The following is a 25,821-nucleotide window of genomic DNA, read 5'->3' as shown; positions in this document are numbered from 1 at the left end:
TTGTTCTGTTTACCGCGACCCGCGCAAGAACTCGCTGTCAAAAAGGTCTCAAGTCGGCGTAATTATCGGACGCAGCGACGAAACCAAGGGCTACAAGGTATTTCTGCAAAAGGACAATAAAGTCGTGGTTACGCAACACGTAAGGGACATCCAAACTCTGAGTGATGAGCAATGAGCAGAACAGTCAGTTGCGTAGAGCACTCGACTTCGAGGATCAGGAAGATGGTGTGGTGTCGACATGCTCAAGTGAAGGAGTCATGGTTTTGGCTTCGAAAAGTCAAAAAGGAAAGAAGAAGTCGAAGTCATGGACGCGTGATGCCCACAGGACTCGGGGTGCATCGAAACGTGCGCAGTCTATTGGTGTTCAGGAGGAGCAAGAACGTGAAGAGAGTGTCGTGGCTCACATTTACGAGCGCGATCCCAAGAATTATGGGGAAGCGATGCGCAGCAGCAAGCGCGAAGGGTGGGAGATAGCCATGCGTGAAGAGATAGAAGCTCTCGAAAAAAACAAGGTTTGGCGATTGGTCAAACGAAGTCCCAGTAGTAATGCACTGCACACCAAATGGGTGTTTAAGACGAAGACCGATGCGCACGGTAATCTCGAGCGGCTCAAGGCTCGACTTGTTTGCGTGCGGGAATGAGCAAGTTTTTGGTGTTGATTACCAGCTTACCTTCGCCGCAGTTATGGACATATCAACGGTCAAGGTACTACTTGCTCTGGCAGCAACGTGGGGAGTGCCCGCTAAGCACGGGGATATACCCAACGCTTACGTGAAAGCGGATAAGGAATCTCACCTTGAGATATTCTTGCAGGTACCGCAAGGCATGGACATTGGTGAAGCGACTATGAAGAGTTTCGGCGTGACAAGCAAGAACGAGCTTTCGCTAGAACTATGCAAGAGCTTGTACGGCCTCAAGCAGGCTGGGCGATTATGGAGTCAGCTTCTTCATGCAAAGTTGTGCGATGCGGGCTTCACATAGTGCGTGTCTGACATGTGTCTATACTGGAAGCGCGATGAAAAGGACAATGTTGTGGTGGGTGTTTACGTGGATGACCTTTTGGTCACCGGCACTGATGCGGCCGCAGTTGACCGTTTCTGCGAAGCTCTATCAAGTTTGTCGATTAAAATCTCGGACAAGTGAGCAAGTTTCTTGGGATGCGAGTGGTGCTTAACGATGGTGGTGGCAATCAGCTGGACCAGGAGGAGGCTATAAACGACTTGCTACGTGAGCATGGACTCTCGAATGCAAATCCAACACTTGCGCCTATCGGTTCTGATTGCTACGAGGTACATCCAAGTGATAGTGTGTTGCTAGAGGGCAAGGGCAAGAATGGATTACCCACAGTCAAGGAGTTTCAGTCACTAGTTGGGTCGCTACTTTGGGTTGCGCGATGCACGCGGCCCGACATTGTGTTTGCGGTCCACAAAGCGACACGTCAAACCCATCAACCCCTGCTTCACGATTGGAAGCTTGCAAAGTGGGTGGCGCGCTATCTAAAAGGCACGAAGTCAATGAAACTCAACATGACACCAAGCGAAAATGACAGGATGTCGATTGTGGTTGAAAGCTATAGCGACGCGGATTTCGCCGCAGACAAAAGTGACAGGAAGTCTCTGACCGGAGGTATTATACTTCTCAACGGTATGGCGGTCAGCTGGTGTGCCAAAAAACCGGGTGGTGTATCACTATCGACAATGGAAGCCGAATTTGTGGCGGCATCGGAGGTGCCGCGAGAGCTTTTAGGCATACGCGAAATGCTATGCGAATTTGGCGCAGTGCCAAAATTGCCCATGTTAATGCATGTCGACAATCAAGCTGCTATTCGACAGCTTGAAGGAGAAGCGTCGTCGCTCAAGGCCAAACATGTTGACGTTCGAGTCAAGTTTGTTTGCGATTTTGCCCGACGTGGGATTGTGCTGGCACAGTACGTGCGATCGGAGGAAATGCTGGCCGATTTGCTGACCAAGGCACTCGACGCGACCAAGCTTGCAAAATTGCGTGCTTTAATGCGTGTTGGTAATGACGGTAAGTCTTAGCCGAGGAGGAGTGTTGGAAATTGTATTATTTCTGAGTTGGTTAGTCGTTTCATGACGGTACATATGTGCATGAAGAGGCGTGCTGCGGTGGTTGACGTGGCGGCTAACGACTTAGGGCCTGTCGTGTTATTACCTTCGATCAGCTTCGGCTGCAAGAAACTGCTTAGATGAACATGAGATGTAGAGAGGTATGACAGATAACACAAGGGCAACAGATAATGACAGAATCCTTTTTATTACAGTGCTTAAGACTTCTTCTCTATGTCAAGTGAACAGATACTGTATAAGGAGCTAAACAAGCATCCTTGATATGGGCAAGGAATACTGTGGACATTGCGGCAGTAATCTACAGTTGAAACATGGTATGTATTAGCCAATCAAGTTAAAACATATTTGTATTAGCCAATGTTAGTTGAACACAAAATGCAATAGCCAATTACAGGTGGGTGAAACATAATGTGTATTGACCATTCGGCATTTTGGATTAAAACCTCAAATTAATATTTTTACGGGATTTTAAATAAAATTCAAATAAACCGCTCCTACTTTCCCACAACTTTTATAAAAAAAAATTAAATCCGAAAACTAAAGCTGTAATTCCCACAACTTTATAAGAAATAGCTGTGGGGATATCAATTTTAGTTGTGGGGATATCAATTCCCTTTAAGAAATATAACAAAAAGTTTTTTATCAAGATATGCAATTGACACTCGAAGATTTATTATTAATAAAAAACAGGAATTTTCCTTGCGATACGAAATTCCTTGCCAACATCCGCGACAAAGTGCTTGAGAATTTGAATTAAAATCGTTTTTGCTATGTAAGTGCCTAAATCTAGCGTGTTGTCGCCGATAGAAGGCTACAATTGCTGCCAGTTTGCATCATGGCTCGGTCTTATGCATAATCTCAAGATAATTTTACAGTAGGAATAATTACTCGTTTACTGAATCCAGCAAAACTGGGCTGTCGCTAAATTTTCTTTCATTTGACTCGAAAAGCACGGTATAAAAAAGCCTAAACCCAATTTAATCCGAAATAACCAATAATGTTCCACAAGAAATATCAATTTGCAACATCAAGACCTCATCACCTCTTCCCAGCCGTTTTCGTCGAGCTGTCAGCTCCCATCGGACTGTTTCATATCGTTTTTGAAGGTCTATCAATTCTCTTGCTTAAACTCTAAACGTCCTTGTCGACCTTTCTCCAATAAATATATACTAAAGAATACAAATAATAAAATCTAACAGTTTTCTTACCAGCGTGGAATTCTTGGCTCACCATTCGTTTCAAACTCTTCCATGGCATCTGTCGAGTGCCTTTCGTCGCCGTCATCAATTCCTCCTAACGTCACGTCGTCACCCGTAATCACCACAACTTCTACACCTGCATCTTCTTCCTCAATCGTGGGGCCTCATCAGGCTTTGAGTACCCTCGAAGCGATGCCACGGAGCTTGGAACCCACGACACCTGGAGGTCCAGAATCCATGGATTACAAGACCGTGACGTTCACCGTACCACCTCGTCCAATGGAACGCCGTGGGAGTCGGGAACTCAATCGTCCATTGTTTAGTGAGCGGCAGCGTTTTACCCCCACAGCCGATAAACTTGTTCTTGTGATGGTCGGACTCCCTGCTCGAGGCAAGTCGTTTATTGCTAAAAAATTGTGCAAATATTTCTGCTGGAAAGGCCTTCAATGTCAAGTCTTTAATGTGGGACAATTACGACGAGCGACGAGTTGTCAAAGTAAACAAGATCATTCGTTTTTTGACCCGAAGAATACAAAAGCAAAAGAAGAGCGTGAACGCTTAGCTCTCAAAACGCTCATTCACGTCCAACAATGGCTACAAGGTGAAAACGGTTCCAAAGGTGGCGATGTCGCCGTATTTGATGCCACCAATACAACCAAAGCACGACGTAAAGTCTTAACGGATACATTTCGTTCGTTTGCACAGTTGCATCAAATTAGTGTCCACGTAGTCTTTATTGAAAGCATTTGTACAAGTGATGCAGTTATTCATGCAAATGTCAAGCAAAAAGTTGCCTCGAGTCCCGATTATCAACATGTTCCCGTGGACGAAGCGTTTGCGGATTTAAAACAACGATTAAAAAACTACGAAGCCGCGTACGAAGCGCTTGAAGACGACGAAGCGGGAAGTTATATTAAACTCTTTGATATGCAGTCCAAAGTCCATGCCAAGGGCATTTATGGCCATGTAGCCAAGTCAATACTTCCTTATATGATGAGTTTTCATATTGCACATCGACCAATATGGCTTGTTCGTGCAGGTCATTGTACCGAAGTGCGACGGGATTTTCAAGCCATTATTAAAAATCCATGTGTTGCCCCACGATCGGCCCATTTGAGTCCCCTTGGGGTTGCCTTTGCTTACCGATTGTGCGAATTTGTAAAGCAACGGACTAGCAAATGGATGGAGAATGAAGGCATGACGTCAGAAGATGATCCGACCGAGTGTCTCGTGATGACATCGACGTTGCCACGAGCGGTGCAGACGGCAAATTTTCTTCCATATGGCAAACGATGTATGTAGCCATTTTCTTGAGTTTTTTTTTTTTTTGTTGGAAAAAGAAGCAAAAGGAGCTCACTTGTTGTCTTTGTATTAGTGCAAATGGCTACATTAAATCCATTGGATAAAGGCGAATGCTATGGACTTACAATGGACCAAATGAAAGATCAGATGCCAGATGCGTTTGCTGCGTACGAAAGCGATCCGTGGCGTACGCGTTTTCCAGGAGGCGAATCGTATCAGGATTTAATGCTCCGTCTGGAGCCCGTTTTGATTGATATTGAACAGCATACGGGCCCCGTGCTCGTGGTATCGCATATTTCGACGCTCCAAGTCTTGTACTCATACTTTTTGGGCGCACCGATTGAACGATGTCCAGATCTTGAGATTCCTTTCCACTCGGTCCTGGAACTCGTGCCGAATCAAGATGACTGGACAAAGACGGTATTTAACATGCGTGCATGAAGCCATGTATGGACATTTGATTCTTACGGGTTATCACGAGACGTACCGTAGGGATCGTTCTAGGTTCGAAAAAAACGTGTAAACGATGATAGTATTTTTTTGGATTTTTTTTGGCATGTTGATTCGGTTCTTTAAATGTACCGTAGTGGACGAAATGGTGGTACCGTGGTGGACGAAATGGTGGTACCGTGGTGGACGTGGTGGACGAAATTAGGGTACCGTGATGGACAAAATTGAAGGTACGAGTACAGTTGGTCTTTTCACGTTTAGAATTACTGGCTTCAGGACTCGTTCTCTTTGTGTATGTAGCCGAGTTTTTCGAACAGCCCTTTGGGACCGTAATTGTCCTCGATTTTTGTATTTAAGCGATTGTGGTGCTGGCGACCCTTTTTGCGCGGACAAGAAACAATGCCAAGCTCTTGTTGGCATGGACAGAATGGTGTCATATGTCTGACTTCTTTTCCTAACAAATGGTGCACTTACATGGTCGTACAGCACTCAAAGTGGCCTTGTGCAAAACCTAAAAAGCCATGCCGAGCTGATTTAAAAGTTTTTGCACTCGCTGACACAAAAGATTGCACAACTCCCGTGGCACGACAGATAAAGTCATCGACGTAAAAATTTGTATACTAATTGGTACAAGTGACACACGAGCGTTGTAGTTCCGTGTTAGAATAGACTATTGCGCAGGACACAACTGGAGCACTACTGTCCGACCTGCTTCCACGATTTGACAGTATTTTATATATTTGCTGTTGGCGGACATGGTAGATTTTTTGGTGGAATCGTAGGCTTACTTAAATAAAAGGTTTTAGGGCGTAAAAGTAATTTTTAATTCCAATAAAAAGAGTTTTAAATTTCAAAAATAACTTATTCGCATGAATTTTCGTGCTTCTCGACAGGAAGAGGAGTACTTGCAGTGAGCTCTTGGTGCAAGTGCTGGAACCTCAAAAGCGGAGTCAAGAGTGCACACGCGAGTACGAGAATCCAATCCCTGTATAAAGCAGTCCTGTGCTATACCCTTCCGTGCTGCGAAAAAGGATGCCATAGACCACGCCACCTAAATTACCACCAGCCCCAACGACGCCATTCACAGTACCAGTGTGCTGTTCGTTCAAGTACGGCACCATACCGTACGTCGAACCACCTGTAGCCTGTGCTGCAATCGCCACGAGCACGTACAGTGCTATGCAAGGACCAAGTGCATCCAACTGGCTTAATAAAATAACCAACGTGCCCAAAACACACAAAAGTGTCATTTGAACATGTTGACGGCCGCGCATCTTATACTGGCGATTCGCGGCATCCGATACAAAGCCGCCTAGTGCGCGTGCAAATAAATTCATAAGTCCAAACGACGACGCTACTGTCGCAGCAGTGGTCTTGGATAACAATGAGCAGAGGTTATTTTCTGGGGTTTCTTGACACGCATTGGTCGTAAATTGCGTATGAAAATAAAGCGCCCCCATGTTATTAAGTTGCAACTCGGTCCCAAAACACGCAGCATACTGCGCAATTAAAATCAAAACATTTCTATCCGTCAGAACGACTCGAAAAGATTGTAGCAAATTCGTTGCACTTCGCGGCTTTGCCTTTTTTCGTGGTTGAACACTAGAGCAACTGCTTCTACTACCACGAGCTGATGCACTTAATTCACATTGCTCGATTTGCTGTTTTTTTTTTCTAAGTTCCTGAAAATCCCCCGTTGGGCAACTAGGTGCGGCAATTCGAATGACACTTGCCATAATAATCATAAGTACAGCTGGTAATGCAATCGTAATTCGCCATCCCACGTTTTTAGACACTTGATTACCAGAAGTCATGCCTTGATATATATACGGTAGCACTAGGAAGGCAAAGCCAATCCCAGAGACGCCAAAGCCTCCTGTTATAGCATTGGCCGTGCCAGCGACATTGCGAGCAAAAGTAATAGTTGTCCAGTATTGGCTCGACACAAAGACACATCCAACAAGGCCAATGAAGAATCGCACGAGAATTAATGACGTCGCCGAGTGAACAAAGGCCGCACAAATAATAGGTATCGCACCAAGCCATAGGACTACGCTTTGAACAATTTGAGGACCAAAGTGGTCCAGCAAAGGACCCGATAGAATACGCGAGAGAATTGTACTGGCCGTACTCGCAATATCTGAGTTAAGCACATCTCCTTCCGTAAGGTTTAATTGTGACTTGATCTCAGGCATAAGAGGCGGAATGGCATACCATCCAATAAAGCCCGTAATACTCGACATCCACGATAAGTGGAAGATGCGCATGTGGGGTCGTAAGATACTTGTTGGCTTGATTGTTGTGGCTCGGTCAAATTGCTGGGGATCGACGGGCAAATCATAAGGCATCGCGGCTGCATGATAAGGCGTTTGTATTGGTGATGGCACTTCAAAGGGTTTCCATGATTCCTCACAAGACAAGCGTGTCAGTGGCTGGGAGCTCATGGAACGGATGGCGTAAAGACGGAATTTGCACGAAAAAGAATTAATGCTGCTTGACGTCCTTTTTTTGATGCTTATTGCACCTTATTTTTTATCGCACTCGAGGCAACAAAGTGCCCACTATTCGGCCAATTATCGTGACGTATCAATATTTGTAAAAAGCTTTTCTCGACAATGGCTGCTTTTCGTCAAACGAAAAGCTTTTTATGGCAAACTCAGAAATTCGGTGGTCTAAAGATGATGGGAAAATAGTCAAACGATTCGAGAAAAATCGAAGGATTCCTGAGACAAAACCTTGCGAATCAATTTTATCGCATGAGACCGAAAAGCTTCAATGTTGCCGTGTTGCTTACGCAATTTTCTCCTTCTCTCCTTACTGCCATAGGAAGTGCACAAGAAGCTTTGCCAACTTTTATTATATCGCTTTAACCTACCTTGCGCCCTTGTTATAGAGGTACGATAATCTCACTTTTAAAGAATCAGAACTGCCATCTATTCGACAGCGTCAACGTACCTTGTGTTACTTTAGAAATAAACACACATGTGGCAAGTTAAATGGAAAAGTATTCCAACGAGAAGATATGAATTCAATACTTCCTTCCATACTTAGGTAGTCTTGGGGAAAATGAACAATTTTTTGTCCAAAGCAACAGCTGTGTCGTTTCGCACAGTAGTCAAAGGGTGATAAATGAAGGCCCACTAACGAAGTCGAATTGGCATTGTGTCACGCCTCAAGCGAAATCACTGCACTGATTAAGCAAATCGCAATGGCCACAAATTCTACGACGCATATCTGTTGGGCAACGAACCGTTGCTACGGCGTAAACAAGTAGATCCGAATTCTATAGCATAATGATTGAAAATATAAAACACCACCAGCTCAACACAAGTGGCGTTAGTAGAATCTTTTTTTTCTATATTAAGCATGTTTTTGTCAAACTAGCCATATTCTGACGTATTTCTATATTTATAGATTTTTTTTTTCCTAATAAAGGTACAAAGGTTTGAAAAAAGAATTAAAAATGGACGCGAAAGCCCCAGTCTCGCTCGACACCTTCATCAAGCTCGCATTCTGTCTAGAAGGCCGAGACAAACTATCCAAGGTACGCTTGCAGACATGTCTCCCACGAGGTTGTGGCATTCACAATATTGTGTCTAAACTTGCTGCAGTTGCTTCAATATGGAAGCCGAGCGCTAGCGTTCTACATCCTCGCGTCCGATCCTAAAAGCGATCTTGGCCAGCGTCTGCACGCGCTCTATAAGGTCATGCAGCAGTCTCGTAAAGCTTTTCGATTGGGTAAAAGCATCACATACTACCAAAAGATTCAGACACTATCAAATACCAAGAACCTCACCGAAACGCAGCGGTCGCTGCAAATACTTCAGAATCTCGGTATGCTTGGCTACTTTATCACAGATAACGTAGCATTCGCAAGTACCGCCAAGGTGCTTCCTTTAGACGCACAAAAACTCGCACGATACGGTGGAATTTTGTGGTTTGGCGCAAATGTTGCTGGCTTTTTCAATGCCGTGGACAGTCTAAATGCTGATGTCGAGAAGGAAAAATGCGTGCGGGATATCTTAACCACTGAGGATGATGCTGCACGGATTAAAACGCTGCAGATGGAGCTCGAAACGCTACAGAATGGCCGCTTGAAGAAGCTCCTGGTGGTGCTTAAAGTCACTTGCGACCTTGTGGTTTCGTCGAACACAGGAAGTGTGCGCTTAGCTGAGCGCATTACAGGCACAAAACTGCACGACGGTATTATTGGGTCCATTGGATGCGTGTCAGCTGCGGTCGTACTGTACAATACATGGCTTAATGCAGCAAAGACATCGGAACGCAACGTAGAGCCATTAACTGGCGTCCGAATGAAGGAGCTGAAGCTTTAAATACTGTTAAATGCGCGAATTTATTAATATTTGAGTGAATAGAAAAAAAATAACGACGAATTTATTTTTTAAAGTTGTGGGTGTGAATCAAGCGTCACGGATAGTTTACATTGAAAGCGTGTACTACAATTAATTATGTTTTTTGCGAATCGGGGATAATTTATAAGCTTCTAACTATTGTATAGAAAAGCCTTCCAGCGATGCTTCACGTCTTGACCGTGTTATCCTTGGTTTAATTTCTCAAGTTCGTTTAGATGACTTTTCATATAAATTTCGTTGAACTCCGACCACAAAACCGAAATTCATTTCTTTCTGCAAAAATAGAAAAATCGCGTCTATAAATTTTATAATGAGCGATTCGTAACCTTTTGCGAACGTCAAGGATCCACGCAAATTCGCGACTCGTCCATACATTTTGCGAGCTTAAAAAAAATAATCTTTCTAGAATAGGAATCAAGTGTGTGTTTGTAAAGTAATGCAGAATTTAATAGCCCCCTAAAGAAGATACAAACTATTCGCACACTTCGTCCAATTAGCTTGCATTAAAGATGACGGCAGTGACTGGTAGCGTCGTGAGCGTCCAGAGCGTCGCGCAATTCGATGAAGCGACAGCACGTGAGTCAATGCTGTCGGTGAGTTTCTTTTGGGCTGATTTCCATGAAGCTTGTCGTCCAAATGGACAGCTCGATGTGGTAGTGCGCCAGCTTGCGACGCTCCATCCACGTCTCCATTTCTTTAAAGTGGCCGCGGAAGAGCTACCTGAGCTCTCGGAACGTTTTCAAATCGCTGTTGTGCCAACTTTTGTGATTCTTCAAGGCCATAGCGTGCTAGAAAAGCTTGAAGGTGCCAACGTGGCCGAGCTGGCCAAGCGTGTGGACGGATTAAGCAAGAACGTGGCCAAACAGAACGCTTTCTCCACGTCGACGGACGACACGATTTCAAAGCCTACGGACGAAGCACGGCAGTATCGTCTTAATCGACTTATTAATGCATCCCCTGTGATGCTCTTTATGAAAGGGACTCCCACGGAACCCAAGTGTGGGTTTAGTCGGCAAATCGTAGCGCTTTTAGATGATGAAAAGATTCAATATGGCACCTTTGATATTTTAACTGACGAAGACGTGCGTCAAGGACTTAAGGACTTGTCACAATGGGCTACATTCCCGCAACTTTACATCCACGGGTCGTTTGTAGGTGGATTAGATATTCTTCAAGAAAAACAATCAAAAGGATTGCTAATTGAGCAACTCGGACTACTTCAGACGGTCGAAGAAGCCACAGCTACGGTTGAAGCGAATTTACGTGATCTCGTCGCGTCGGCACCAGTTTTACTCTTTATGAAAGGGTCACCATCCAATCCAAAGTGTGGCTTTAGTAAATCGACCGTTAAATTATTACGGGACCACCAGATCGCGTTTAGTTCGTTTGATATCTTGAGTGATGAACAAGTGCGTCAAGGTCTGAAAAAGCTTTTCCAGTGGCCAACGTATCCCCAATTGTACGTTAATGGCAAATTGATTGGCGGTCTTGACATTTTGAACGAAATGGCCGAAGATGGCGACCTCGGTGCACAGCTTGGGGTAACTAAGAAAGAAACCAAAACAGATCGATATGATGAGCTCATTCGTCGTGCACGCGTCATGATTTTTATCAAAGGAACGCCCAAGCACCCACAGTGTGGATTTAGTCGCAAGCTGATCGATATTTTAAACGCGGAAGGGTTTAAATACGACTATTTTGACATTCTTACGGACGATCGCGTGCGTCAAGGATTGAAAAAGTTTTCGAATTGGCCAACGTTCCCACAAATGTACGTGAATGGCGAATTGATTGGCGGACTCGACATTGTGCAACAACTGCAAGAAGATGGCGAGTTGGCCGCGTTCAAACAATAGGGACACAATAATCGGCTCGTAGGTTTATAAATTTGATAAACCGGCTTTCTAACCCACTTTGCGTAAACAGAATGAGTCTCCAATATCCTTGCAACGCATTTTTTGTCGACACCTTTCCTACCTGCAACGAGTCACTTCCAATGGCATAACCTTTAGCCAGGCATGATCTCGTGCTTTTTCCATAGTCTTCGTACCTGTTTTTTTTACGTCTTTCGTTGAAAAAGTTGGCGTGGAGACTGTGGAATGGTTTTTTCCAACTTATGCGATAATTTGTGTCACAATGCCAGCTGCGAGTGTCTTGCCTCGATCACGCAATGTAAAGCGTCCAAGCTGTCGATAAGCGGCAAATTCTTCAATGCAAACCTTGCGGTCGCACGTAATGTGTACTACACCCGAGCACTCCCGGGGAATACATCGCGGTCTCTTCTTCTCCATGTCCTCTTTCTTCCTTTGCATGCTCACTAATCGTGTAATATGAGCAGGCTCGTCCACATTGTGCATGTGTATTGTCACGCACGTTCCCTTTACTAGCGGCACTTCTAATGCTGGCATCGTCATGATCTTGGCCTCAAATTTCGTTGCGAGCTGCACTGGCGACGCAATCGAGCATAAAATACTACCAATGCTATTCATACCAACACCATCATGAGATTCTTTCATAGCACTTTGAAACAACACGCTTCGTACGTCACAGCGGCGTGGTCAATTCCACTGACTCCTATTTCGACAGTATCTCCAGCACAAGCAAGACGACACTTTTGGCCATCTTGCTCCATTCCTTATCATAGCAAATCAGTAAGTCTACTGTTTTCTTACATATGTCGTGCTACAAGTCTGATACAATACACACCTTTGATCGATAAAAGAAGACCAACTGGCATCAATAAAAACTATACAAGACCATTTATTCAGCAAGCAGCACTTCAATTAAATAAACAATGTAATCACATACGCACAAAAGAGACGTACCGAGTCGCCAATGGCGGCCGCACCCGCGTAAATGCGACCAGAGACAGTCAGGCCTAAGCTCATCGACTTGGAGACATCCGAGACCGTCATTCGAAAAGGCTTTGCAATTTGGCGCGGAGGAGACGCAAACGTGTCTGTCATAATCATTCATTCACATCAAACCGCTTGATTTAACTTGTAAACATTCTTCACGCTTCGTACCAATCGCGTCAACAAGCGACGGACCTGTATACCACGCGCATGCGGTACCTTTTCCAGTCTTTTCCAAGTTCACGCCTGTCAAACCGCTTAGAGGAACAAAACGCAAGTTCTTCAGACGAAAGCCTATTGTATACAGAAAACTCGAAAGAGACTTGACAATAGCATCAAAACGATCCTTATTCCAATGCACCTGAAACAAGACATGATGTTTCATCGATTGTGTCACAAACAAGTAGACGGATCAAACCAAGTGTACCATATCCATCTTGTTCACGGCGACGATTATTTGTGAAACGCCAAGACTGCGCACAAGAAGCATATGTTCTTTTGTCTGTCCCGAGTGCTCAAAAGCTGCTTCAAATTCGCCTGTGACAGCAGGTACGACTAACATCGCAACGTCTGCTTGGGCTGCTCCCGCAATCATCTTTGGAATGAAATCACGATGTCCGGGTGCATCCAGCAACGTCACGTGCTTTGAAGAGGTTTCAAAAAAGCTCGTACCCACGTCCATCGTGACGCCACGTGCACGCTCTTCGTCGTCTGCATCCATGACCCACGCGTATGCAAAAGATGATTTTCCAGCCTCTCGGGACTCCTTTTCGTACTTGTGCATAAGCCGTTGGCTCACGTATCCAAGTTGATACAGCAAGTGGCCTGTAATCGTACTCTTGCCAGCATCCACGTGCCCAATTACGACCATACTGATCTTGGTTTTACCTTCACTTCGAGCGGCTTCTTCGACGCGAGTCGCTTCGTTCTGCGTCTTTAATTCAGCACGTTCAAATGCCTTCTTCTCTGCTAATGTACATTGCATCCGCGTACGTGAAACGACAGGCATACCTGTGATAGTATCGGCGGTCACAGAACCAAGCGGTTTGATTACATTCGCACTTTTCTTTGGAAACGATGCCATAGCTTGACCAATCGCCATCGTTTTACCTTTTGCAGGAGCCGGCATCATACTCTTCTTCGTAACCGTCTCATTGTTTTCAATCCCAAGCGCGACTTCTTCTAACCGTACCGAGCTATCAAACGCGCTTGTCGTAGCGCCATTCTCGAGTAGAGCGACCACTGTCTTGTCCACGTCGTAATTGGTATTTCGAAGTTCGTGAATAATCTGTGAAATTACAAATGAGCTGCCCACAATTTCCTGGATTTTTGGCACCAGAGTATCTAGTAGTGCCGTATCGTGAGGATTTTGGTGGTCCGAATGCTCTTGAATCTCTTCTTGGTGTACAAATGAGAACACAGATTGCTGCCGACTTGGCGAATTCCGACGGTACATGAATTCATCTACACGTGGTTTGTCATACGCATATCGAGGTGTTTATGTGCTTAGAAACATACGAGAGGACGGAGTTGTTGCGTACTCGAAGTGGGTGAAGTGGACGTAACGTCGTCCGAGTATTCGTCATAGTCTAAGAACAGAGAATGACGATGATTACGTCTTTGAAGGACATAATGGAAAGTAAGAAATATACAAGCACTTGCCTTCATCTTCGTACGAGTACGCGCGGTTGCGCACGTTGCGGTGGCGAGACATGTCAGATACTCAGGACGGTATATTAATGTGGCACATTTTCGTAACCGAGCCGTTCGTGTTTTGGTTGGTAGAAATACCAAATTTGTCTTGAAACTTGTAACAATTGAGTGCCTATATCCGTAAAAGAAAAAGTAACCTTAAATAAAACATTCCGTAAATAAGGTGTCACCCTAACTTTTTTCAAATATTTTCCTTGTTCCACTGAAAAATTCATTTAAGCGAAGAAAAATCCTATTCAAATCAATACATTATTTTCAGTTTTCGTTTACAAATTCAAGCATAATTGTCTATGTTAAATACTCGCCGTGTGTCAATTTTACAACTCCTGACGCTCAAGAATCACAAACGAGTCGTCAAGAGTGGTGTTTATGGCTGTCGGGATCCTGTCGGCAACACGAGCCTGTGTCGCACGAGCCCCTAGCATCGGTGGACGGTCTAGCCGCATTGATGCACTCATCTCGTCGGCTTGCTCGGCCCAGCGCGAGGAAATAAAATACGTCGATCTCGTGATCCCAGGAACTTCGGGTAATCCAGCACCGGTCTGCAGCTCTAACATCACATAGTCGCTCGGAATGAGCACCGCCTCCGTCTCCACGACTGTTGCCATGGGAATATCGCTCTCATCAACCAATTCCTCTTTCTTGCTCGACAATGTCCAGTCTGCCTGCTCCGATGACAGCATGAGACCACCACCAGCATTAACCGCCCCTGAGATCTCGGGTTCCTCCTCTTTCCTTCCTCTCATCAAAGTTTCGGTATAATCCCTTTCTTCCACCATAAATGCGCTATGACGAAGACTTGCACTTGGCTTCTCGAGAACGCCAGACACTCGCACACTGTCATCTTTGCGATAATTAAACATTGACCGACTCATTTGTTCATAGAGACTCTCGTGCATAATCCGAGCCGATGGAACTTCCACAGCAGTAGGCATAACGAGTCCATTTACCGACAACATGGGAAAGACAAGGCCCAGGCGTTCGACTGGCTCAGGAGACACATTTGGGTTCACTTCGGGGCGTACGTGAATGCGCTTCTGTCCCTGCACCTTTCCCACGTCAATCACATGCAGCACAAGCGCCTTGTCAGGACAATCAAACGTCGCTTGTAACGCATGCTGCAACACAGTGTTGTTATTAACAGACACGTAGCGCCGTTCGCCTTCTTCGTCGCCAAGTGTCTGCAGCAGCAGTGCCATGCGCATGTCATCACCGACACGGTCTCGCGCCAAGCGCCGCAAGAATGTCAGTCCAGCTGCAAATAAGTACCAGGCATCCACAGGAACAGGCTCGGCACGAGTGTGCTCAGGAAAAGTCACAAAGCAGGACGAGCGCACAACATCTGAACTGGCAGGACCGCCGCCCATGGTCTTAAGCGTTTTCAATAGTGACACACTGCCTTCTTCCGACCTTAAATAGAGATGACGGTACATCGTACCAATGTAAAGTTTTTTATTTCATTGGCGATTTTTCGGAGCGAAAACATCAAAAATAACTTTTTACAAAAAAGGTAATGGACCGGGCTTATTGACCGCTAACCGCTACGGGGTAGGGTGTGAACGACTGTCACTTTGTATATGAAGCTTGTTTTACGTATGTGAAGAGGTTCCTACCCATTCATTTAGTGCTCACTTACTGCTCTTTAACATCCTCGGAAACCCTCTCAACATGGCGGAAGTTGCGACCGAAGTAAAGCTCTTTAACAAGTGGTAAGTTTCAGGTTTGAAAGCTTTATTGTTATTGCGAAAGCAATCAGTATTTTACGCCGCACCTTGTCGGGTTTGCAAGCCCAAATCGGACCTGCGTTAGCATTTTTATTCTCAAAAAGGATGCGAAATCTAATGAACGTATCGTGGCGTTTTCAGGTCGTACGATGACATTAGCGTAGCGGCTGATATCTCCCTTGAGGACTACATTGCTGTCAAGGGCAAAGCCGCGACATTCTTGCCGCACACGGCTCAGCGCTACCAGAAAAAGCGCTTTCGCAAAGCGCAGTGCCCTATTACCGAGCGATTGGTGAATGCGCTGATGCGCAAGGGCCGCAACTCGGGCAAAAAGCTAAAGGCTACACGTATTGTCAAGCACACGCTTGAAATCATTCACCTGCTTACGGACAAGAATCCGCTTCAGGTCGTCGTGGATGCTGTCATCAAGTCAGGCCCGCGTGAAGACTCCACGCGTGTTGGATCGGCTGGAGTCGTGCGTCGTCAGGGCGTGGACGTGTCGCCATTCCGTCGCGTAAACCAGGCTCTGTACCTGATCGCCACGGGAGCTCGTGAGGCATCGTTTCGTAATGTCAAGACAATCGCCGAGTGCTTAGCTGACGAGCTCATCAATGCGTCCAAGGGCTCGTCCAACAGTTACGCTATCAAGAAGAAAGACGAGATTGAGCGTGTGGCCAAGGCTAACCGATAAGCGGTGAAGTTGTTAAGTCAAGGCGACAGCGAACAGGTGCAGATGCTTACACGCAAACGTCAGGAATTGTCTATTTTTGACGTTTTTGGCCACAGGTCTTTTATTTGGGGTGGAAGCCGCGGCTGCATGTATGGTTTCTATACCCTTTTGTTTGAAGCCATTGACGGAGGCAATGCTAAGTGGACAAAATACGGGTTTTCTTTTTCTTCTCATTTGGAATAAAAATGTGATACATCGAGTTGTTGAGAGCACAAAACGCAAGTTCTGCCTTGAGTATTCCTCAATTACTTTAATATTCTCGTACTATTAGGACTAGCTGCAATTAACGTCAAGAGGAAGCTCTCATTAAAACGTCGTTGGTAGACTTGTCGCTTCGCAAATGTATGTGACGATTCGTCTTCTTCGCGATTTTGAGATCTCGCTATCTTACAGACAGTCCTCTAGAGTATGAATCCCATACAATAGCTAAAACAGAAAGCGACGCCAATTGTATTACGCGTCCATGGATATACTGAAGGTTATAGGCGTTGGCTTACTGTCATGTTTCGTTGATTTAAGGGTGTTTATCAGTGGCATGCGCAATCGGCAAATCATATAATGATTCTTTTCTATGTTTAAGCATGATTGATATAACCCGATAAAGGTTTGCGCATCGATTTGGTCGGTGGATGTGCCTTTAAAAGTGTTAGTTTAGCGAAGAGGGGTCATGTTTACCTCTCGTAATTTAAGAGACTTATTTAAATAGTGTAATCAAGTAAAGTTGGGTGAAGAAAATTACGCGACTTTTCACTAAAAGCTCGCCTAAAAGCATAAACATCGACAAGTAATGCAAACATTCATTCACTGAGTTCGCTACTTTTGTTTGATTTTCGTAAATTGCGATGGATGTCCCTCCAAAACGTTCATCCTCGCCCTTGAAGGCGCCATTTTTCGCATTAGAAATTCTGTGGCATCAGTCGACAACTCCCTCGTCTGCGTATTTTCAAGTGCCTCGAGTGTCTGCACTTGAATATTGCCAAACTGCCTCGTGTGAGTTTTCGTTTGCAACTGCTTTTCAAGTCGAGCTCTTTTCACTGCACGTTGCTTCTTTGCTCGGAGTTCGTCCCTAGAATCCACTGCAACCGCTTCCTCAGTACGAGCTGCTACAGCCAAAAGCACATCGTCGGGTAACTCCAGCGTCTTGTCCTTTAGTTCAGCCTCTGGCTTAATTTTTCGCTTTCTACGTGCACTGTGATGTCCCGATAACTTTAAAGTTAAACAAGTAATAAATGGCCTCGACACCTAGACTTACTTCTTTAATGATTGAGCTTGTGCGCGAGCTACTTTTACCTGATGCTGTTGAGCTATGGCATGCTCAGTGGCGCTTTCCTTAGTCAAGACTTCGGGTGCCCCATCGCTGTCGCTGTTGTAATTAGCAGCCTCTGTGCCCTTTGAAACGGGCATCGTCAAATGTTGCCAAGTTAAGCTCCAGTGAACCTTTTCCACCAATCTAAAGCCGTCGTCTATAATTTGTACCAATCATCTGTTACACAATGCCCGAGATGGACCGACGAATGACAAGTTCGCCGAACTGTACTAAGAGCGGATCAGGAACGCTGATGAAGCGTAAACTTGTAATGCAAATGATCATTATATTCGGTTTTTAGTCCGGTCTCATTTCTATGAGGGTAATGCAGTGCGGAGCAAGTCACCCCAAAACGCTCACGGTGGTTTAACGTTAAAAGACCAAAGGGTGGATGTGGGCTTCCGAAGTCCTCTAATCAAAATTTTTATTCACTAATTCTGTAAACTGTAGATATGCACTGATATGTATTGCGAGCGTAATGTTCTAAATACCTCGTATCTTGGATGACGCTAGACGTCCGTTAATGTAAATGCATCACATACAGAAGGGTGGGTCAAAATGTGAACCACACCCAAGTTGTAACGGGGTGTATCGTTACATGAAATTAAAATAAAAGACCATCAACTTAAGTAAACAAGGCGAACTTAACGGGGATTGTGAAACATAGGGCAACTTTAGCCAGTACACTATAAATCAGTGTTTGCTCACAAGTGCGGACGTGGAGCTGGGTTACCGCCTGCGTGACGACAATTTCTTAAGTTACTTAGTCCGTAACGTGAGGTCGCTTAGGCGCCCACCAACTACCCCACTGTACGTGAGAGATGACGATTAAACGCTCCTCACTGTGCTCAAAAGGTGTGTGGTAGTAGTGCGTGGCCAGCTTTAATAGTGCCCGCCTAAATGACGGCTTTTTTGGAACACCAAGCAAAATCTGAAATGCTCAAGTAAAGAATGTGCTTACTAAAATAAACGTTGATTTAGTAAAGTGCGCTTTGATAAGATTTTATGTCTTAAATTGACTCGACCCTAAACTTAAAACGTCAACACTCTCAACAATGTGATCAAACACACCCACAGAAAATTACGCAGAATAGACATACTAATAACCTACAATACGATTAGGGTATCTCGAGTAGCATACGCTGTACCATCTAGGGGGCGGCTGCGTTCACCTCGGAGAATTCTGGCATGGTACTCAGCCCGCCGCAATTCTGTGAAGTCAGCGGCATTATCGTCCGAACCACTTCCTAGTGCAATTATTTCGAATACGTCTTCAATCACATCCTGATTACCCGCCGCATAAAAGTTCCCTGAACAATCAATACATGAGAAATTCTTTTATTAAGAAATGACACTCAAATATCTCCATCTCCTTCGATTTTCGTCCCTTTATTAAAAATCGACGCGGCACTAATCAAACCATGAAGTCCGGCATCAATGTCCTTGTCAGCCTCTTCATCTCCCTCATCAACTTTTAAAATCTGTTGGAGGTGGGCGGTTTTTATAGCAACCACGCTCTACTATGCACACACGTTCAAGGATAGTGAGGAATCGGTGAGACCGTCTTCTCTCACGCGCAGTGAGGTAGTTGGCGGGCGCCCAAGCGACCTCACGTAACGGACTAGGTAACAGGAGAATTGTCGTCGCATAGGCGTTTACCCGGCTTCACGTGCGCAGAAAGTAGTTTTAATACTAATTTATATTTAATCGAATTAGAAATATAACCTTTTAACAAAATCGATAGATGCCACCTTGGTAGATGTGCATTCCTCGTATTTTTTGAATACCTCGGATCGTGGATGGCGCTAGCCGTCATCCCTCTCAACGCAAATGCACATACGTGCATCACATACAAGGGTGAGTCTGGTTACTTCACTTAAATAATTGGCCATCCCGTTAAGGCCAAATGTACTTAATGGGAGTGAGTACCATAAAGCAACTTTAGCCGTTACACCACCCCCTCTCTGGGAACAAGTTTTAATTTTTGCAAAATCATCAATAGGAGGAATGAGGGACAGCGAGCCGCATACGTTGCGCCGCTTTACTCCACTTAATCACTCCTGTCGACCAGTGTGTGCACCTACCTACCCGGCTGACATCACACGAGCTTAAACATGCCTCCTAAAAGGGCAAAATTGATAGGTCGTCTGCAAAGACACCCACACAATCACGCACGAAGCGCACGCGCCGCGATAAATCGCCGTCGTCGCCTAGTGCCACAGTTGCAACGCCAACAGCTACTGCTGCTGCTATCGCGCAGTCAACTAAGCGGAACGATCCATTCCATTTGCACAGTGAGGATGTAGATCAGTCGCTCAGTGTCGCCTACAATAAGTCGACACCGCTGCCATCATCTCATAGTGGTGATGAGCTCTGCGAGCTAATGGGGAAGGTTGATAGCGCGATAAAGCCCATTCACAATTCACCATTGCTCTTAACATGGCGCCTAACAAAAACTTGCCTAACGTCAACAGGGGAATTGTCTCGTCGACTGTGCCAACTAGCGCAGCGAACATTCATGAATGCACTAGCTGTTTAGGTGCAGTTGCTTCTCAGTTAAGTAAAGCCTTAACATATGCGGTTCAGACCATCCAGATTGGGGAGTCTGACGCAGAAAATCCTGAGCATAAAGCCCTATCGCCGGAAATTAATCGTGTCCAGTCAGTGTTACAATTTACCCGTATTGAACGCGGCTATATGACTGGTGGCATACTTTATGCCACCTTCACCCGAATGGTCTCATTTGGATGGAACTACTGTGTCGCTTCTAGAGCGCGCCACTACAGAAGGTCATAATTATTATGGCGTCTACCGTTCGTGGATGGCTCAAGGGAAATCACTTTTTTGCAGTATTTTCTCGATCCCGTCGTGTTGCTTTCGAGAGAACCAACCAACCAATACAAAGCAGATTTCCTGCGCCGTTTTCAGCCCCATTCCGATGTGTGGAAAAAAAACTGTCGCAGCAAATCAACTTCTCTCATTTGCGTGTCAAAGAAGTCATGAGTGATACTATTTTCCAGGTTTCTCTTTATCGCCCTGCTCCTGCTAGTCCATTTGGAACTAGCGAAGTGACAACTAGTAATCCTTCTCATAAGCCGACACATGTATTAAAAACGTCGACGCGCAGGGCGTGGACCGGTTCCCAAGAATTGAAACTCTTCGGGTATACTCTACATTGGATGAGGATTTGAAGCTTATGCGTCACCGAGCGGTGCGCAAGCAACTCTTCAGCAAGGAAGCGTTGCTTCCCGCAGCATTCAACAATGCAGGCGGCGCCCGATAGGAGTTACGATTACACCAACCTACTTGCGGCGGAGCACTGCTGAACGACGCTCGAGTCACGGTCGGCGTCACGATTGGTGTCTTAATACATATGGGGGTATGCAATCTCTTCTGAATCAACACACCTTTTCAGACAACCCACGTAAAAGACGGGGTGTGTATTCATAAGCGGTGGGAGTGTGAGCCTATACTTTTGGTCTTTAACCTCCTCGACCACCGTAAAACGGCTTAGAAAAATGCGGCAGTAATTTCCTTGTACCTCCAGATAGTACCGAAACTGCGTTTCTAGGTAGATTAGAAGTATTGATAGAATTTTTTTCTCCTTCTCCAAATCGTTCATTTGTTTTGCGACCATGTTGGTCCGCATACTATTATTGCTTGTCCTGTGCGCTTGCCGTCGCGTCACGGACTTTTCGTGTGATGGCTAATCGCTCATCGACAAAGCGTTGAGCCTAGCACCAACAATCTCGCATATGACACTGCAATTGTTAGTAACTAAAAATCGCTTTCGTCTAGGAGCCCAGGCTTTTCTTATCGTAACTCCGCACTGACACACTTAGGTTTCGTGACCACAGCTAAGCTGGCAGGGTCACGAGGACAAGTTTTTGCCGATGACATGATACCCCGACGGGTCATCGTCATATCGACAAAACTGTGTCCCTCTTTCGCACCAAGCATAGTGAGACACCCTCCCCACAAAGCCTCGACATGTCCACAAGCGAAACTGGCGTCCGAGGATGGCGCAGTCCTTCTATATAAAACGATGTCGCACCCGTACTGGCGTGAACACTTTTATTTATAGCGAACTGCAGGAGGATTTACTGTTTGCTTCATTCCTCAGGAGTCGCTACCGTGTCCAATGCATCCGCTACCACCCGATTGGCTAGTTGCGTTTGGCCATCGGTCTTGGGATGATCGGCTGTCGATATGTGGAGCTTGCTACCGAGCAGCTCAACCACATGACATCAAAACTCGACGTAAATCGTTGATCTTGATCCAATGCAATGGCCTTCATCATCCCATGTAGTCAATATACATGATCTAGGAACAAGAGGGCTGCCTCCTTGTCTGTGATCGATGTCTCACATGACACTAAATGCACAACTACGCTCAGTTTGTCTACAAAGCCGACGAGCACCGTTCGACCCTTGTGGTCCGGCGGCATGTCAGACATGAAGTTTTGACTGACCGGCTTGCAACAATTCGTTGGAATCGGCAGCGGCTTCAATAGCGCACTGCTGGACGCTGCAGGCTTTACACGCTGACTTTGTTCGTAAGAGCGAATATAGTTGACCATATACCGATATAGATGTGGCCATAAAATTTCTCTGACACTCGTAAAAATGTATTTTCACGACCCAGATCCCACTCGATGGTGCATCATGGAGCTCGTGAAGGATCATCAGCTTGAGACCTGTGTCGTGGGGAAAGTGACAGCTTATGCCATAACAGGCCATCGATGTAGCTAAGCCGACTTAGCTTAGCCTTCAGGTGCGACGGAAGGAAGCCTCTTTGTCCGCCGAAGCGATCCAATAGCAGACGACAATATTCGTCCTGGCTGTAGCTCTTCTTAATCTCGGAGGCGAACGAGCTCGTCATGTCATAGACCTTCATGGCTGCTAACGTTGACGACTCAGCTTGTGCCTTAGCCGAGACATACTTTCGTGGTGTCTAGCCTCGAAGTCTGGTCTGCGCGATAGCGCGTCAGCCAAGACATTCAACTTGTCCGGCTTGTATTCAAATTTTAAGTTAAATTCAGAGAAGAATGTAAACCATCTTGTCATTCTAGGTGAAAGGTGCGGTGTGTTTATTGCGGTCCGCAGTGATGCGTGATCCGTTTAAACCACAAATAACTCGGTGCCCAATATGAGCACTCGAAACTTGACAAGAACATACTTTATTAAAAGTAGCTTCTTAACTGGTCCAGTTCCGGGTTGAGAACATTCATACTGTCGTTGTCGTATTTAAAAAAAACATAAAGATATTTTAAAGAGAATGCGTTTTTATGGAAGATAGGTCCTGTTGACATGTAGCGCGACTATAACAGACATTGAAATCTCTGACTTTCAATGTCCACGAAATTTTAGCTTTCCGTAACGAGCGATATTCCCTTTAGTACTTCAGCAAAAAAATAAATGGCGCTCATGGGAACGAATCGCCAAATTTCGTTCAACAAGATAAAGTGTACGACCTTAGGAGGCGAGGACCGACGCAAGTCCGCCGTGTTTGAATAGTAGTAGAGAGCTCACCTTCCTCAAGGAGGCCTCGGCTCCACGATTTGAAATCATATTGAGAGCTCCGGTTAAAGACGCCTAGCGCTAGCCTTTTGGATCAAGGTTAAAATCTCTTATCGAAAGGAGATTTACTATGAGTGAGTTTGTGCCCTTAAAAGGCGCTCTATGAGCAAGTTGTGTGCCTTAAAAAACAATTCGGAAGTGTTGAGGCCTGGATCGAGCACAACGTAAGGTATCATTGAATTAGTACTGTAGGGTTTATTGGGGCATAAACAGACACAAGGAATAATATCAAGGCTTATATATAGTGTCGGCAGATCTAGCCAGCATGTGCGGCCATGACGATGGAAGGTTATACAAAGGGGGGCCTTTTCGTCGTTTTTTTATAACAGCCGTGACTACAGACTCAGCAGATTCTAGCAGAAATTGACAAGTCACCAACTTTAAGCTTACGATGCACTGCTCGAAGTTCATTATTGCAAATTAATTTTTTTATTGTCTTGTGCGAGCTCCAAAGCATCCTGGACGCGTCTAATGACTTTTCTCTCACGAGATCATATCCCTGCTTTCATACATCGTTTTTGCAGCTTCTATCAGGGAGAAAAACTTCCATATTTCATTTTTGTATGAATAAATCAAGCATGCATTCTACCCAGATTGAGTTTTTTTGGTAGATTAAATCCATCCTAGGGCACTGTACATACAGGTTGTAGACGGGACGCCAGACAGTAGCCAATGGGCATGCCAGACAGTAGTCAATGGGGTAGACGTATTAACGGTCGGGTAGCAATCAAAAGTCGCGTGGGAATATCAATTCCCTATATCCAATCGTATTAAATATAAATACTATTTTAACCAATCATAAATGCAATCTCTTTAGATAGAGACTGATATGTATTGCGAGTGTATTATTTTAAATGCCTCGTATCTTGGATGACGCTAGCCGTCATAATCGATGACGCTAGGAGTCATCCCTTCAAATGTGAATGTACCTATGTGCGCCAATGCACAAGGGTGGGTCACAATGTGAACCACACTTATGTGGTGGGTTTAATTGCTTAACTTCAGTAATTGACCATCCCCTTAAGTACTCTTAGTGTACTCAATGGGGATTGTGTAACATAGGGCAATTTTAGCCCGTTACAGAATCAAACCGAAAGGGAATAAATATAACAATTTCCTTAATTTATGTGATCTGGCATACCCACACATTCTTTCGGTATCGCCCCCCCCTCCAGTTGTTTGATGTCATTTGTAACGGGGTGTATCGTTACATGAGATTAACACTTAAAAGGTGTCTAAAAGGCAGATAATATTTGGAGAATATTACTTTACATGGTAATATTCTAAAAGTGTATTCCTTTGTAGATGTAGACCATTATATCTACTTTTTCCGCGGTCCAGTCAGCGCTGGACGCGCGCCAAGAGAGAGACAGATAAGACATTATTACATGTTTTGTATTAGTTTATAGATAGAAAAAGAAGAACTTTTTAACCCTCTGCAAAGCAAGTATTTTAAATAGAGTCTTCCTCTGAACGTACTAGTGTACGTGATGTGACAAGAGGCACCACTTGCACTGAGGCGCTGCGAAGTGGACTTGCACTGAAGCAGTACAAGTCAATTATGCCCCTTTACACCTAGTAGCACTTTGTAGTCCGTCCAAGGACCACAGTTCCAATCATCTAACATGGACTTGTTAGATGATAATCGAAATACGCATCACGTTTCGCGAGATAGTTACCCCTTTCTAAGTGACACAGAAATGAATGCGGCCGAACGAACGAGTTCGACCGTAGAGAACGGTGCCATCTCTGGCCATGCTGTCCAGATTGGACAGAGGTTCCGTCCATTCAGCCATCGCCAAGTTCATACAACATGAACTTGACGAGGTGAAGGCTACCTTCTCCTTCACCTCGTCAAGTTCATGTTATATATATCGCCAAGTTCATGTTGTATGAACTTGGCGATAGCTGAATGGACGGAATCTCTGTCCAATCTGGACAGCATGGCCAGAGATGGCACCGTTCTCTACGGTCGAACTCGTTCGTTCGGCCGCATTCATTTCTATGTCACTTGCAAACTGTTGAGGTTACAACAGGTACAGACCCCTGTACCTGGAATGACGCACACGCGTCGTCCCGAAACCTTAAAGATTGACATCTCTAAGTATAGACTTGACAAGCCATCTTACAGAAGAGTCGAAGAAGACTCCTTTGTAAGATGGCTTGTCAAGTTGGAGGATGCCATAAGGGCTCGTCAAATCGTCGACGAGCTGATGCAAGCCGCAATTTGCTCAGTAAAATTTGGCAGGTCGTGCCAAAACATGGGCACTAGGTATTAAGTTGCGCGAACCATATGTCTTTAAGTCGCTAGAGGCTTTTAAAGCCCGGCTCAAATAGAGTTTGAACCGCCTAGGGCTGAGTTCAGAGCTCGATCAGAGCTTTTGAAACTCATGCAAGGCAAGCGTGATGTTCACGCTTATTTCCAGCACATACGACTCTTAGCGAGTTGTATCACAATCAATTCAGTTCGTGAACACACGTTGATTACGGTGTTCATGCAAGG

General features: G+C 45.1%; 7 protein-coding genes across 7 annotated transcripts; 4 read left to right on the top strand and 3 right to left on the bottom strand.

Annotated features, from left to right (window-relative positions):
- Positions 1–3,133: 3,133 nt before the first annotated feature.
- CCR75_005225 (uncharacterized protein) lies at positions 3,134–5,371 on the top strand (the record flags this gene model as incomplete). Its single annotated transcript, XM_067963307.1, has 4 exons — positions 3,134–4,580; positions 4,662–5,008; positions 5,176–5,244; positions 5,339–5,371. The coding sequence occupies exons 1-4, from the start codon at positions 3,338–3,340 to the stop codon at positions 5,369–5,371; spliced, it is 1,692 nt and encodes a 563-aa protein (XP_067815585.1). The 5' UTR covers positions 3,134–3,337.
- A 617-nt stretch (positions 5,372–5,988) lies between these two features.
- On the bottom strand, positions 5,989–7,482 carry CCR75_005226 (uncharacterized protein; the record flags this gene model as incomplete). Its single annotated transcript, XM_067963308.1, has 1 exon — positions 5,989–7,482. The coding sequence occupies one exon, from the start codon at positions 7,480–7,482 to the stop codon at positions 5,989–5,991; it is 1,494 nt and encodes a 497-aa protein (XP_067815586.1).
- Positions 7,483–8,501: 1,019 nt separating this feature from the next.
- CCR75_005227 (uncharacterized protein) lies at positions 8,502–9,372 on the top strand (the record flags this gene model as incomplete). The annotated part of the gene is made up of 2 exons (XM_067963309.1): positions 8,502–8,582; positions 8,650–9,372. The coding sequence occupies 2 exons, from the start codon at positions 8,502–8,504 to the stop codon at positions 9,370–9,372; spliced, it is 804 nt and encodes a 267-aa protein (XP_067815587.1).
- Positions 9,373–9,831: 459 nt separating this feature from the next.
- Positions 9,832–15,412, bottom strand: CCR75_005228 (uncharacterized protein; the record flags this gene model as incomplete). The annotated part of the gene is made up of 10 exons (XM_067963310.1): positions 9,832–11,404; positions 11,462–11,892; positions 11,955–12,045; positions 12,118–12,157; positions 12,237–12,370; positions 12,438–12,627; positions 12,694–13,730; positions 13,808–13,855; positions 13,943–14,091; positions 14,301–15,412. 9 exons carry the CDS (start codon positions 15,410–15,412, stop codon positions 11,526–11,528), a joined length of 3,168 nt encoding a protein of 1,055 aa, XP_067815790.1. The 3' UTR covers positions 9,832–11,404; positions 11,462–11,525.
- Positions 9,921–11,267, top strand: CCR75_005229 (uncharacterized protein; the record flags this gene model as incomplete). The annotated part of the gene is made up of 1 exon (XM_067963311.1): positions 9,921–11,267. One exon carries the CDS (start codon positions 9,921–9,923, stop codon positions 11,265–11,267), a length of 1,347 nt encoding a protein of 448 aa, XP_067815791.1.
- A 235-nt stretch (positions 15,413–15,647) lies between the features above and the next one.
- CCR75_005230 (uncharacterized protein) lies at positions 15,648–16,650 on the top strand (the record flags this gene model as incomplete). Its single annotated transcript, XM_067963312.1, has 2 exons — positions 15,648–15,688; positions 15,845–16,650. 2 exons carry the CDS (start codon positions 15,648–15,650, stop codon positions 16,392–16,394), a joined length of 591 nt encoding a protein of 196 aa, XP_067815565.1. The 3' UTR covers positions 16,395–16,650.
- Positions 16,651–17,246: 596 nt separating this feature from the next.
- Positions 17,247–17,837, bottom strand: CCR75_005231 (uncharacterized protein; the record flags this gene model as incomplete). The annotated part of the gene is made up of 2 exons (XM_067963313.1): positions 17,247–17,639; positions 17,724–17,837. The coding sequence occupies 2 exons, from the start codon at positions 17,835–17,837 to the stop codon at positions 17,247–17,249; spliced, it is 507 nt and encodes a 168-aa protein (XP_067815895.1).
- Between the last annotated feature and the right edge of the window lie 7,984 nt (positions 17,838–25,821).

Source organism: Bremia lactucae, linkage group LG8 (assembly GCF_004359215.1).
Source record: "Bremia lactucae strain SF5 linkage group LG8, whole genome shotgun sequence".
Lineage (NCBI taxonomy): Eukaryota > Oomycota > Peronosporomycetes > Peronosporales > Peronosporaceae > Bremia > Bremia lactucae.
Note: the sequence above shows the minus strand (reverse complement) of the source record. Positions and strands in the feature narration are given on the sequence as shown.